This window comes from Prionailurus viverrinus, chromosome D1 (assembly GCF_022837055.1).
Source record: "Prionailurus viverrinus isolate Anna chromosome D1, UM_Priviv_1.0, whole genome shotgun sequence".
In the NCBI taxonomy this organism is placed as follows: domain Eukaryota; kingdom Metazoa; phylum Chordata; class Mammalia; order Carnivora; family Felidae; genus Prionailurus; species Prionailurus viverrinus.
This window is the reverse complement of record NC_062570.1, coordinates 54034906-54049635: the sequence shown is the minus strand read 5'-3', so window position 1 is coordinate 54049635 and position 14730 is coordinate 54034906. Positions and strand designations below refer to the sequence as shown.

General features: G+C 39.2%; 1 protein-coding gene across 5 annotated transcripts in view; it reads right to left on the bottom strand.

Annotated features, from left to right (window-relative positions):
• Positions 1-14730, bottom strand: part of NARS2 (asparaginyl-tRNA synthetase 2, mitochondrial) — a 138300-nt gene that overhangs the window by 16867 nt on the left and 106703 nt on the right. For 3 of the 5 annotated variants that reach the window (XR_007156508.1, XM_047879162.1, XM_047879161.1), the window contains exons 11-12: positions 13907-14044; positions 326-423 (exon numbers count right to left, since the gene is read on the bottom strand). Coding sequence is in view for 3 of the 5 variants with exons in the window: in XM_047879162.1 (XP_047735118.1) it covers positions 326-423; positions 13907-14044 (236 nt within the window). In the remaining 2 variants the exon portion in view is untranslated. Of the gene's footprint in view, positions 1-325; positions 439-6854; positions 6958-13906; positions 14045-14730 lie in introns of those variants that run through there. The other 2 variants (XR_007156509.1, XM_047879163.1) reach the window with 2 other exon arrangements.

Below are 14730 nucleotides of genomic sequence, written 5' to 3'. Positions count from 1 at the left end.
CTCTCTCTCTGTCCCTCCCTCACTCGTGCTCTCTCTCTCAAAATAAATCAATGAACATTAAAAAAAAATTTTTAAAGCAATTTCCATAGGGAGAGATACATACAAATTAGTGGACAAGTAACACTATGGCCTTATTTCACATAACAGTTCCAATCTTTAAGACAGGGAAACTCAGAGAAGTCACATAACAACTTGCTCAAGGCCACAAAGAATCTGAGATGCAGGTCAGTCAGGCGCTGAGGCTCATTCACTCTTCTCTGTTACTTTGCCAAGACTGCCTCATCATCAATTTCTGAACTTTGTTTCTTTTAGGTCTGATCATTACCTGGCCAGTCGCTGCTCTAAGAAATGGTACCGTTCCTCTCTGAGGCTTCCTCCAAAGAGCTCTCCAACTCCAGGAACCAGAAGATCAACAGCAGCAACCTAAAAAGGAAAAAACTATAAACAATCCCACAAGTTCAGAGGATTCCAACAATTGTCAGCTTCTCAAGCAAGTGGAACTTTTAACATTTTGGCGACTGGCTATTTAACTGCTTACCAGAATATTATTTATGTTATCTGTTGACATGGTTTCAAAATCAAATTTTTAATATAATCTTTAGAATAAATGGTACAGAAATTGTGGACAGTTACCTCTCCTTTCTTGCACCATGTATGCAATGTATTTAAATGTGTTTTCTTCACAAATGTGGTATGTTAATTATAAAAAATGTGACAAAAAATGTGGCAAGTATTAAAAATTATGAGATATTAAAAATCACCTATCACCATGCAGAATAAATTGCATTTTTTGTTTTTAGATGTTGTATTCTTTATTTTGAAAATCAGGCTAGGGAAAGTCCCACTTTGCCAGGGAGGGGTAGATCAAGCCCTGTGTAGGGCTCTGTGCTGACAATGCGGAGCCTGCTTGGGATTCTGTCTCTCCCTCTCTCTGCCCTTCCCCTATTCTCTCTCTCAAAATGAATAAAATAAACTTAAAAAAAAAAAAAAGAAGTTATCAGTTTTTATTTAACTGCTTTTTTGTTGTTGAATATTTTGGTGTGTGTTGTTTGTTTTCTCTTTAATAATTTGACAATGAAGATTTTTCTTTAATTTGTGGTATTTTGGTAGGACTTGTAAAATATGTTCTGATCATTATTATTATTTTTAGTGTTTATTTCTTGAGAGAGAGAGAGAGAGAGAGAGACAGAGTGTGAGCAGGAGAGGGGCAGAGAGAGAGGGAGACACAGAATCTGAAGCAGGCTCCAGGCTCCAAGCTGTCAGCACAGAGCCCCACGCGGGGCTTAAACTCATGAACTGCGAGATCATAACCTGAGCCGAAGTCAGACGCTTAACTGACTGAGCCACCCAGGCGCCCCCAATTATTATTTTTTTAACGTTTGTTTATTTATTTTGAGAGAGATCGAGCAGGGAAGGGAAAGATAGAGAGGCAGGGAGAGACAGAATCCCAAGCAGGCTCTATGCTGTTGGCGCAGAGCCCAGTGTGGGGCTTGATCTCATGAACCATGAGATCGTGACCTGAGCAGAAATCAAGAGGTGGACGCTTAACCAATGGAGCCATCCAGGGGCCCCAAAAATGTTCTGATGATTAACCAAAGAAGTAAAAACTGAAACAATGAGATAGCATTTTAGAGTTATCAAAATGTGAAGGCAAAAAACCAACATAAACAGCATGGATTAGAAGATACATGAGCCACTACTCTCCCACGACTGACAAAACCTTTCTGGTCAGCAACTTGGGAGAAGATAATCAAAAGCCTTAAACATCCATATGCTGTGACCTGGCAATGGCAGTTCTAGGAACTAGTCCTAACAAAATAATCAGAGATGCAAAAAAAAAAAAAAAAAAAAAAACAAACAACAAAAAGCAAAAAACGAAAAACAGGAAAAAAAGAAAAAAAACAGAAAAGATTACTGCATAGAGTATTTGTTGCGATACTACTTACAATAACAAAATTTTGTTCAAGCATATGTCAATAGATGACAGTTAGATAAATCTTAGACACAGAAAGAAAAAAAGATTGGCATCTAAAATAATGAGATGTTAATTATGCTGCCACTGTGATTTCTTCTTTTCTCTGGTATTTTATTTTCTACAATGAGGATGTATTACACTTTTGTGTTAAGAAAATAACAGAAAACTTTTAATAGGGGAAAATGGCAGCTTCATATTTTAATTTGTATTTCTTTATTTACTAGTAATACTTAATTTTTGAGAATGTTTATTTGCTATCTATATTATTTTGTGATCTGGTAATTCTTTTTTGTGGGGCAGGGTAAGCATTATTAACACCAAGAATCTAAAGGCACAAAACTAAAAAAGCATGCAACAAATGAAAGATTAGGAACTCATAAAACACATTTTATTTATTTAATTAAAAAAATTTTTTTTAATTTTTTATTTATTTTTGAGAGAGAGAGAGAGAGAGAGAGAGAGAGACAGACAGACAGAGTGCAAGCAGGGGAGGGGCAGAGAGAGGAAGACACAGAATCTGAAGCAGGCTCCAGGCTCTGAGCTGTTAGCACAGAGCCCAATGCAGGGCTCAAACCCACAAACCAAGAAATCATGACCTGAGCCGAAGTCAGATACTTAACCAAATGAGCCACCCAGGTGCCCCACATAAAGCATATTTTAATCTTCAATTATTATTATTATTATTATTTTTAAAGTAAACTCTACACTCAACTGGGGCTTAAACTCACAATCCCAAGGTCAAGAGTCACGTGCTCTAACAACTTAGCCAGCCAGGCGCCCCTCACATTTTAATCTTTAAATGCCATATTATAGTATAAACTCTTTTCTTAAATTTTACCTCATTGTATTATTAAGCCATCACCCTGTTCTGATTTCAGAACTTTTTTTTTTCTTCTAAGTAGGCTTCACACCCAGCATGGAGCCCATGACTCTGAGATCAAGACCTGAGCTGAGATCAAGAATTGGATGCCTAACTGACTGACCAACCCATGTGCCCCTGATTTCAGAACTTTTGACTGAGATATCCTCTATAAATAACTGAGATTAATAAAGAATGTAATAATTCAAGAATGTGCTCCAAATACTGTATGTCCCATCCTCATTATTATCGTTAAAGGAGAAAAACATCAGGTATAATTTTCTTCACTTGGCTGAATTAGAATGAGAAAGAACAGAAATTCACTAATGGCTTCTACTTTTACTAAATTTCTTACCACTCAATAAGCTGGTGGGAAGACAAACAGATTTTGTCACACTACCACTGCTTATTGACCACATTTTAGTAATTCTTCTGTGAACTTGGGGGGAGTACAATGACCAAGCAGGTAATTCAGAATGTGGATTTGGTGACTCAGACGCGATGACAGGTAATGAAACACAGTTTTGGACAGGTGGACAAGACAGCCTTAGAGTAAATTGTCATGGGCTATATAGTTAATAGAGTTGGACTCCAATCAGAACCCTGCAGTTGCCCTTCCTATTCTCAGAGAAAGGGGAAGTTTCAAGGGAGTTTTTATGGCCACTGAAGGACTGGCATCTTTATTTCTCAGTATCTTGCCTTTGGACATGGCTAAAATATCCTAGAAGTTGAGACATGTGTTCAAAAATTTAACTTTATTTTTTAGGTTTATTTATTTGAGAGAAAGAGAAAGAGCAGGGGAGGGGCAGAGAGAGTAAGAACAGGGGAGGGGCAGTGATAGAGGGCTAGAGAGAGGGAATCTCAAGCAGGCTCTGTGCTGTCAGCATGGAGCCCGACATGAGGCTCGAACCCACGAACCATGAGATCATGACCTGAGCCGAAACTGAGTCGGATGCTTAACCAACTAGGCCATCCAGGTGCCTCCCCCAAATCTGTTAACCTTAATACATTGTTTTAAATTTAGACTTATAAGCAATCAAGATTAGAAAAGAATAGACAACCAAGTGGTTCTCTGGTCTTTGCTTTAAAATATTTAAAGACTGAGAACCACTACCCCTGAAATAATAGCATTCCATCTTTGGGTAGTTCTGACTACTAACAAGGGACAGGTATATCTAAAATCTATCATTTCAGGGGCGCCTGGGTGGCGCAGTCGGTTAAGCGTCCGACTTCAGCCAGGTCATGATCTCGCAGTCCGTGAGTTCGAGCCCCGCGTCGCGCTCTGGGCTGATGGCTCAGAGCCTGGAGCCTGTTTCCGATTCTGTGTCTCCCTCTCTCTCTGCCCCTCCCCCGTTCATGCTCTGTCTCTCTCTGTCCCAAAAATAAATAAACGTTGGAAAAAAAAAATAAAAAATAAATAAAATAAAATCTATCATTTCCAAGGATTTTATTTTTTATTTTTAAGTTTATTTATTTATTTTGAGAGAGAGCATGAGTGTGTGCATGTGTGCACGTGAGTGGGGGAGGGGCAGAGAGCGAAAGAGAGAATCCCAAGCAGGCTCTGTGCTGGCAGCATGGAGTCCAATGTGGGGGCCGATCTCCCGATGAGATCATGACCTGAGCCAAAACCAAAACTCAGAAGCTCAACTAATTGAACCACCCAGGTATCTCTGCAAGGTTTTGAAGTTGAGGCAATTCCAAGCCACAAAGGTAAGCAGTAATTTCTTCTGGTACTTTTAGTGTAGGCAAAGCTTTAAAAGCCAGAGCTATAAAGGTCTACTGCCTCAAAAAAAAAAAAAAAAAAAAAAAAAAAAAAGATGCTGGAGAATCAGCTATCATGGAAGAACAAGAAATAACAGTCCAGCTGGGGCTGGTGGCCAATGACGAGGGAAGGAGTAGTTCTGCTTTCTCTATCCATTCATAAGAATCAAACAAGAAACTCATTTCCTGCTTGGTCTTACTGCTAATGCAACTAAAACAAGTAAAAAAAAAAAAAACCTTTGTAAATCTTAGCACTTTCTGTGGGTCTCAATTATGTTAATTTTGAACCTTAGTTTTTTTCAATATTATTTTCAGAGGATATCTGGGTGGCTCAGTCAGTTGAGCGTCTGACTTCAACTCAGGTCATGATATCTCAGTTTGGGAGTTCCAGCACTGCGTCGGGTTCTGTGCTGACAGCTCGGAGCCTGGAGCCTGCTGCTGATTCTGTGTCTCCCTCTCTCTCTCCCCCTCCCCCCACTCATGTTCTGTCTCTCTTTCTCTCAAGAATAAATAAACATTAACAAATTTAAAAAATATATATTATTTTTAGAGGACCATGGAAGACGCATATTTATCTTTGATTAAAAACCTCCTTTATTTTAATATTTGAGTTCATTGGAGAAACCATACTGGTTTTAGACCTTTCTGTTTAATTTTTGCTTATCTAGAATATTTGCAACTGCACAGTAATAGTTGTAGAACTGGTAGCTTCTGAATCTTTTGAACCACCTTCAAAATCTTATGCCATAGTACAATATCTACATTTCCCCCCCTGGATTTCTTTAAACCTGTCTTCCTAATAAAGAAGGCATCCAACTGGTTAAGCCCAGTTATTTCCACATTAGCTATTATAAAATTAATGTGGTAGTTGCTGTATTAGTCAGGACAGGTTCGATTATGCTAATAACCTAGTAATAAACAATCCCAGAAGTTTACAACAGGGCTTCTCAATCTCAGCATTAGTGATATTTTTGGCCAGATAATTTTGTTGTGAGGGTCTGTCCTGTGCGTTGTGGGATATTTACAGCATACCTGCCCTCTCTCCACCAGATGCCAATTGCACTGCCCTAGTTCTGACAACCAGAAATGTTGCCAGACATTGCTAAATGTCTCCTGCATGCGAGTAGGGGGTTGGGGGTAGGGAGACGAAACAGAGTAACACCTGACTGAGAACCAATGCTTTACAACAGTGAATTGGATTTTTTAAACTTATGCTACATGTCCATCCTGGCTTGAAGCTGATTTAAAAAAAAAAAAAAAAAAAAGTCCTCTTTATGAGGTATTGCTGACTGGGCAGATGGAAAAAAAGCACAGACAACTATGTATTAAAGCATTTGTCGAGGAGTAATGCATGTAGATCACGTTTGCTCACTATTCTTTGGCCAATACAAGTCACATAACTCATGCTGATGGAGCAGGGAAGTACAATCCTGGGAGAAGTGGCAACTACTTATGTACATTGGAAAAGTTTACCTTGTTTCCTCCCCTCTCCTTCACCTTCCACTTCCACTCTCCCAACCAAATCCTCATTGTTAGCTATAATTAAGGTCAGAATAGCAGTTCTCCTATTTTCTTCCACTCTACTCTGGGAGAGGAACGTATCAAGCAAAAGGAAAGAACTTACCAGAATAGGAAAGAACTTAACAAAATAGCCTATTTTAATTGAATAAAAATTTTAGAAGACCTCTGGATCAAGTCCCATATCACTCCTAATTTTGTGACATGAAGGGAATACATACATCATCTATGTCCATTCTTTGGATGGTCTGAAAATTCACACCTCCAGGTGGATGAATTTCACGTTATGTTTTCTTGACAAAGAGTAAAGCTGCTTCTCCTCTTAAGAGAGATGTACCTTTTGAGTAAGGCATTCCTTCACAATGCCTCGTGGATGTTCCAAGACCAAAGGGTGCCGTTTCTTTTTTATCAAGGACAGATTCATCTCTTTGTAAAGAAAGCTCCACAAAGGCCTTGTTTTCTCTTCTTCCTCCATATAACCTTCTTCCCTTCTCTTCTTCTATATGCTTAGTTTCCTTTTGACCCTGTCAGATTATTATACTTCCTGCTTTCCTTTTATCATGATATCCTCCCATCTAAGAGATTCTACACACTTTCTGAGAAGAGAGAGCAAAGTATTCCTCAACTATAAACAAAGACATTTACATTTGGTATACACACAGCTGCACTTTCTTCTGATATGATATAAAAAATACTGCATTCCCTAAAGATTACTAACACAACCCCTTCAAATTTCCATACCTTTTAGTTAGGGTTGAGGTTCCCGGAAGGATTCTTCTATCTTGTGTCTCCCCCTGGTAACTACTGAGCTAATTACTATAGAAACTAGGGTCTTTCCAGGGATCTAGTGGAGGTAAAGGGAACATACAGATATAATATAAATCATGACATAAAGGTGCACAAATTGTAAAACATGGAGGGAATCACACAAATTCCTTAAGAACTAATGAGAAAAACTTGGCTGTGTGTTTGCCAAGTGAAGGGTGGTAGGGGGTTAGAGTGCAAACAGGCTGGAAACAAGCAAGTTGCCTAGAACATTAGCTGGTGATTACAATTTGCCCTTATGGGCTGGCATGTCTGTGGTTTATGGGAGACTGAGGCTCGCTTACAGAGCTAGGGCCAAGCAATCCTGCCCTTCATTAGGGAAAGTGAAAATTAGGCTACACAATAGAAAGTCCTCTTAATTCACAAATTTGACCAAATGTGAGCACTTCTGTTCCTATGCACCTTTGGCAGACTTGAAAGAAGTGGAAAGATTTTAGTTCTGCTGAACTTTCACTCTCCTACATGGTAACAATGAAGGCTACAAATGATTGTACTACCTTCTTAGCTAACTTCCTTAGTCCTAAACAAAACTTATTCCACTTTGGACACATCTTCTAGGCCAGAATGCTGCTGGACACATCCTCCTCCACTGTACCGGAGTTTTTTTTTGTTTTTGTTTTTGTTTTTTCCAACGTTTATTTTTGGGACAGAGAGAGACAGAGCATGAACGGGGGAGGGGCAGAGAGAGAGGGAGACACAGAATCTGAAACAGGCTCCAGGCTCCGAGTCATCAGCCCAGAGCCTGACGCGGGGCTCGAACTCACGAACCGCGAGATCGTGACCTGGCTGAAGTCGGACGCTTAACTGACTGCGCCACCCAGGTGCCCCTGTACGTGAGTTTTTATTTGGTTTAAGTCCCACAGCTGCGGCAGCACACTGTCTAGAAATAGTTTGTGCTGGTGTTCAAGCTCCACAAGCCCTGGTCTCTATTTATGACACTCCCTTTGACTCTTACTCTTTGATTTCAATCAATATACTGAAAATAAAATGCAGACCTTGAATTAAAAAACAAACTAGGCTAGACAGGAGTAAGGCCTTTAATACATTACCTTTTCTATGCTAATTTCGGGGGGGGGGGAGTTTAATATCCCTTCCTCTGCTACCTTTCTTCCTACCTCAGTATTTTTAACTATTAATGAAAAACACAAATTGAACACCTCCCTATTCGGTTTCTCATAGGCTGCTACCAACAATGGAGGAACATTACGTATTATTATCAAGAGAAGAAGAATGTTCCACAAACCACAGGAAACCTGTTTGTGGTTTCAGCCTCTATGAACTTTTGTTCTCACTGCTGACAGACAGTATTGTGCCCTAAAAACAAAGAGGCACAGGTAGGAAAGAGAGCCTTCCAGATGAGATGGTGTAAAGATTCAAATGGGCTGCAGGTAGCAATGGCCAAAAATGGACTTTGCCTAGTAAATGGCTAGCTGGTCTGGGGGCATTTTAGATGGAATAAAATGCATACTTTCGAGTTTGACATAAATGCCCTGGACAGTCATTAGTCCTAGATATGAGAAAAATTAGCCATTCCCTTCATTGCTATTTCTGCTGGTTTGATGGAGGTTGGTTAATTAACACCAGCCAGGGGAATTCATTAGATATCCTTTGGTTGACTATTACTCCTTCCAAGTCAACTTCACAGTATGTACTTTACTGAATGCCCACGCTTAAGTTTTTGTGATTTGCTAAGTAATACTGATACAATTTAAAAAATTAGAACATTACCTGGTGATCTTGGCATCTCACCAGGGACTGCTGGGCAGTTACCTTCTCCTGATCACAATGGCTGGAATGAAAAGATCCTCTTCTCTGCAAAGCCATTTCCCTAACTGAATACTTGGCACTGGTCTTTGGAGGCCTTACTTAGGGACCCAGATCCAGGGAAATACAGCACTTTGCCTGTTTGATTCATTTTATTTAGGCCCATGATCTGTGTCCTTCAAATTAGCAAATATATTTACTAATTTACAAGTTATTCGTATATATCCAAGTGGGGAAAAACTTATGCTACTTGAAAACAGATGATCTTAAAGCTGTTTAGTACAGTGGAGTCATCTAATCCAATTCTCTGATTTTACAGAGGGAGAAAGTGAGGCTCAGAGACTGGACAGACTTGACTGAGGTCATATAGCTAACTAGTAAGATAGCTGGATTTCAAGCCCGGCACTATTAACTCCTTAGTCCAGTGTACTTTTCATTATAATAATAGTGCCTATCTTCATTTTTCGTTTTTTGGAGGGGGTGGGGAAGGGGTGAAAAGAAAGAAAAAGGAACAACAACTGGAAAAATACACAATTGTACTATTTATGACCTCTGGTCAAATGTTACAGATGCAGGCTAAACGTTTCTCTACCCTTCTCTTTTGATTCCCTAGGGACGGCACCTATGAAACATGTCTGTCTGAATTTTTTACATTGCATTGCACCCAGTGCAGAAACTCTTGCAACCCTGCCCACAACCTGTTATTATAGCCCAACTAAAAGAAACACAGAACTTAGTTATTTGGCCCAAAGCCTGTTCATTCACCATTGAAAAAAATAAAGTAGGGGATGAAAGCAGGTACCCTATACAAGTGGGTTGAAATCTAGATGTTAATAAATCAACGTTATAATCTATGTCTAACATATATATATATAGTTTAACTACATTATGCTTTAATAATTTAGCTCTGAGAAGCTATATATTACAGTACTGTCTAAATTATACGAGGACACTAAAATACCATTATAATACTTTCAGTTTTCAAACTGTGAGACCACATTATTAGAGAGACTTGTCATAAGGGAAGAAATGTTTGCGACTGCAGTCTATCAGAGAATGGCTTTTTAAAGAATCTTGTGTAAGAGCATGTTTGATGTTGCAAAACACATTATTTTAACATTACTGTGCTTTATCACAATAAAGATTGTATCAAAATTTAGAAGGAAAGAGAGCTTTGCACTTACTGACTACCTGCCACCCCAAACACTGTGCTAGATATTTTTCTTAGATTATCTAATTTAATCTTCACAAGGCTGGAATAAGATTATCATCTTATTTTTTATGGATGGGGAAACTAAGATGCAAAGAAATTAGGTGGTTTACTTAAGATCACATGGCCTATAACACACAGACCTGGGACTTGAACCTAAGAGTGATTCTAAAGCCACTGGACTTTCCTTTATACAATATGTCACCGTCACTCTAGAGGTTTAGAGAAAAGCTGTTCTTTGGCTTCCCAGAAGTTTCCTCAGCAAATGAAGTCACTCACTCACTACTTCTCCACTGTGTGTCTACAACTGTGTCGGGGTCAATTCATCCATCTGCCCAATACCCAATCTATCACCAAATAGGTATCAAGTGCCTGTGACGCTCCAGGCATTATGCTAGGTACTACGGATACAACAATGAGTGAAAAGGAGGTCCACGAGTCCTGTGGCATGAAGAAGAGTCGTTAATTAAACAGTCATAAAAATAAATGTAAAATTACAACTGTGTTAAGGATTATGATGAATTAAGAGTTAGTAGCTCTGGGGTGCCTGGGTGGCTCAGTCGGTTGAGTGTCCGACTTCGGCTCAGGTCATAATCTCACGGTTTGTGAGTTTGAGCCCCACATCCAGCTCTGTGCAGATAGCTCGGAGCCTGGAGCCTGCTTCAGATTCTGTGTCTCCTTCTCTCTCTGCCCCTCCCTTGCTTGTGTGCTCTCTCTCTCTCTCTCTCTCTCTCTCTCAAAAATAAATGTAAAAAAAAATTAAAAAGAAAAAAGAAGAGTTAGTAGCTCTGGGTCTGAAATTTAATCTGGTACCATTGTAGTGTCTAACAGTGGTCTCTGACTCAGTCTGGAGGGCCATGGAAGGTTTCTCTGGGGAAATGATGACTGAAAGGAGATTTGGAGAAATAGCGAAATTACTTAGGTAAAGAAAATTGTTCTAGATTGAGGGAACACTGTGCAAAGATACCATGATGAGAGAAAGCAGTACATGTCTGAAGACATGGAAGGGTGATGTGAATGTAGCAGAAATAGCAAAGGGGAGCAGCACAGTACATCAGGCAAGAGAGACAGGAGCAGCCAGATGATACTGGGCCTAGGGGCCAAAGAAAGGATTCTGACTTTGGTACAAAAAGCAACGGGAGGCCACTGAATGGTTTTAAGAGGGGAGATAACATGACCAGATTCACATTTTCTAAAAGCCTACACTGAAGTGGGGAGAAATGACTCAGAGGAGGAAGAAGTGGACACAGGAGGACCAGTCAGGAAGCTTCTGAAATAAACCAGGCAAGAGATGATGGTACCTTAATCTAAAAAGGTAAAAGTGGAAATGAGGAGAAGCGGATGGATTTGAGATTTATTTAAAAGTATAAAAATGACAACTTCATAACAGCTTGAATATGGGAAGTGAGGAAGATTTCAAAGACGAGGCTGGTATATGGCTTGCTTAGATGGCAGGGAACATTGAAAGAAGGTCAAATTTGGTGGGAGGAGGGGAGAAGAGTAGAAATCGTGGGTAAGTTTTAGATTTGCTGAGATGCCTCTGAGATATATAAATGGCAGTAAGAGCTCAGAGCAGAAGTATGGATTAGAGACAGGACTGTCTGAGTTGTCTGAAAATAAATATTAAGCTGTGAGTACAGATGAAATCACCCGAGGAGAAAAAAGATCTATGATGGAGCCCTGAGGAATCCCATCATCCACTGGATCGATGGAAGAGGACAAACCTATATAAGAGACTGAGAAAGAATAAACCACTGAGAACAGAGGAAAACTGGGAGAATGCAATGTCACAGGAGCCAAGGGAGGAGAAAAATTTCAAAATAAGAAAGCCATTAGTGCTGAGTAATGCCGAGAGGTAAAGTAAAAATTAAGACTTTTAAAGTCTGTGGATTTAATAACATGACAGTTATTACTGACCCTAGAAAGAGCTGCTTCAGTGGTACGACAGGTGTGGAAGTCACAGTTAGAGGGAATGAAGAATGAGTAGTAGAAGCCATGGTGGCTATAAGAAACTTATTCCCATCCTGAGAAGAGTTTCATTTGAGAAAGGAAAACCAATACAGAGAGTACAAAAAATAGACACAACGTTACCAGTTTTACTAATTCTTTACATGCTACAGAAATTCAGAAGAGGAAGGCTCAAGGTGACTGGGTAACCCGGGAAAGTCTATAAAGTGGCAAAGTTATTAATTAAAAAACTTTGAATTCATTTTTAAATCATTGAAGTATAGTTGACATACAATGTATAAGTTTCAGGTGGACAACAGTGACTCAACAATGAAATACATCACTCAATGCTCACCACAACAAGTGTAGTCACCAGCTGTCACCATGCCACATTATTATTATAATAGAGAGAAGGAGTATTTAAGAAGTGCACAACTGAATGTCTGAGAAGTGCTGAATGTGAGGAAGTTACATGCAAACACTACATGGCGTGTGTATGGGGGTGGGGGGAGCGGCGAGGTGGAAGCAGGATGGGATAGAGTGATAAAAAAGCCAACACATATGGACGCAGTTCTGTTTTGTGACGTACGCTCAATACTGAATTTTTTAGGACTGGGTAATCTATGTCCTAGTCTCTCCTATTTTTTGCTGCTGACCTGTGGGCCAATTCCTCTCTCATAATCAATTATACCAGAAGGTTGGTAGGGAGAAGAGAAAATAAGAATCATAAATCAACTGTGCGCTCACTGGTTTTGGATAACGTTGTGTGAAAAGGTGGGATGCGTAAAATCAATGTAATTTTATATTTATGGCTTTGAGGTAGTATGACAGAGTAGGAAAGAACACAGACTTCAGAGCCAGAGGGAGTCAGATCTGATCACCAACTCTGTCATTCGCTGCCTATGCAGGCATGGGAAGTGCAATCGATGTCCCTGAACCCCAGCTTCTCATCTGTAAAGTGGGAGAAATAAGTTTCTTGGCAAGTTAGAGATGAGATGTAGTGTCCCCTGATAGGAATCTATTAATCGATGGCTAATGCTATTTTACTAATACTATAATATATAGAGAAAACAGGTAATACATTCAAATAGAGAACCTTGTATTCCTAAGATGAAGGCATTTTATTTACTGGTGGGCCCTGATATAATTTTTCTATTGGTATTTATTTAGAGATAAGTGAAAACCCCCTATAGCAAAGTTTAGGTCTTACACCTTTTGTGAGGTAAACATAATTTATTTGTCTCACAGACTTTTACCATTAATGATATTAAGTATTTAACTATTCAAGAAGTATTTAAAGATTAAAATATATTCTTATTTTATATTACGGCTAATTTTGTTAGAGTGGGATAAAGACACACACAAAAAAAAAAAACGAAAAAAAGGAAAAAGTAAACCAGAAGAATAAAAAAGCAATGAAAGTTAAGGGTGAAAAAAGGACAAAGCACAGGAGAGGCAAAAGCAGAGAAAGAGACAGAGAAAAGACAGAGAAGAGACAGTCAGAAGAGGAGTGACAGGAGAATCTGCCCGGCCCTCTCGGATCCCTCCAGATTCAGCCTCACCATTTCTGTATGACAGACAAACCAAAGCACTCTGAGCCTCCTGCTCTGCCAAGGAAGCTCTTCCTCCGTCTGATCATACCACTGCTTTCCTTTCTTACCCGCATCCCTCCGCCCCTCAGTCTCCTTATCGGTATTTTACGTGACAGTAGACCTGCCACTGTTCAACACTGCTCTGGGCCACTTCCTCTCAATTACTTAAAAAAACAAAAGAAAACAAAAAAACAAAAAAACACATTTACATTTGCATCTGCTAAACTAAGAAGGACATAACGCGACAGAGAGGAGGAAATATGTTTATAGAACACTGAGATCTTCTGTAGGAACACTTTTTTTTAGAGGTGCTTTGAGAAATTTTATTACTTTAAGACATGTCAAGTGATGGATATAATTTTGTAAAATATGCCAAAAGATAAATGAAATTAAATCAAGGGAAAAGCCCAGACTCTGAGATGACCAACCCTGATTTATTTAGTGATCTTTCTTACTGTGTGCTGAGGGCCATCTTCATTATCCCTCATGTAGAAAGGCTTGAGTGCTAATGGATAATTAATGACGAAGACTGGTATGTTGCCACAGTGTTTCACCAGGTACTTTTCATGTTCAGTATGTAGATCAACACCCCACTGTAGTGAGAAAAAAAGAAGTTATCAAAGGAGAAGACAAAGCTGAAATACACAATGCAGTACCCAAAAATAACCTGTATCAGTTCCAAGGGCTTCCTCTGTGTATCAGTGATGTGTGGAGCTGTCTGCTGAGGTTACACAGATAAGTGAAACAGAGAGGTGTGTTATGAGAACATCCGAAGGCCTGGAGAGATGAAAACTGAAACCAGTAGATAAACACTATGCTTTCTGTCCCCCATCTTGGGGAGCGGCATTTAGCAGATGAATCGCATCTGCAAGAAAATTAAGTACACTTCCCACAGTGTGTAAAAACGGACTTCAAAATCATGGCTTTTATTAATATCGCCTACAGCTTCTTCTATGGTTACTGTTCCTAAGTCACAGGAAATTAAATGATGAAAGATAATATTCCTAATATTCAGTCTATCTCTGGCTAGGTGGCTTCTCTCAGTGAATTTTTTTTAATAAAAGAGTCAATTCATATATCAGATGTTCTGATGAATATTTAATAACACTGTTTATCTATTCATTCAACAAATACTAATGTGCCTATTAAATCCCGGGTACCATGCTAGCTAGATACTGAACATAGTGGTGAGAAAAACAGAATCCCCGACTTCATGAAGCTACCAGGGTGGGAGACAAATATTAAATAAAAAATTATACAAATTAACTGATTATAAATA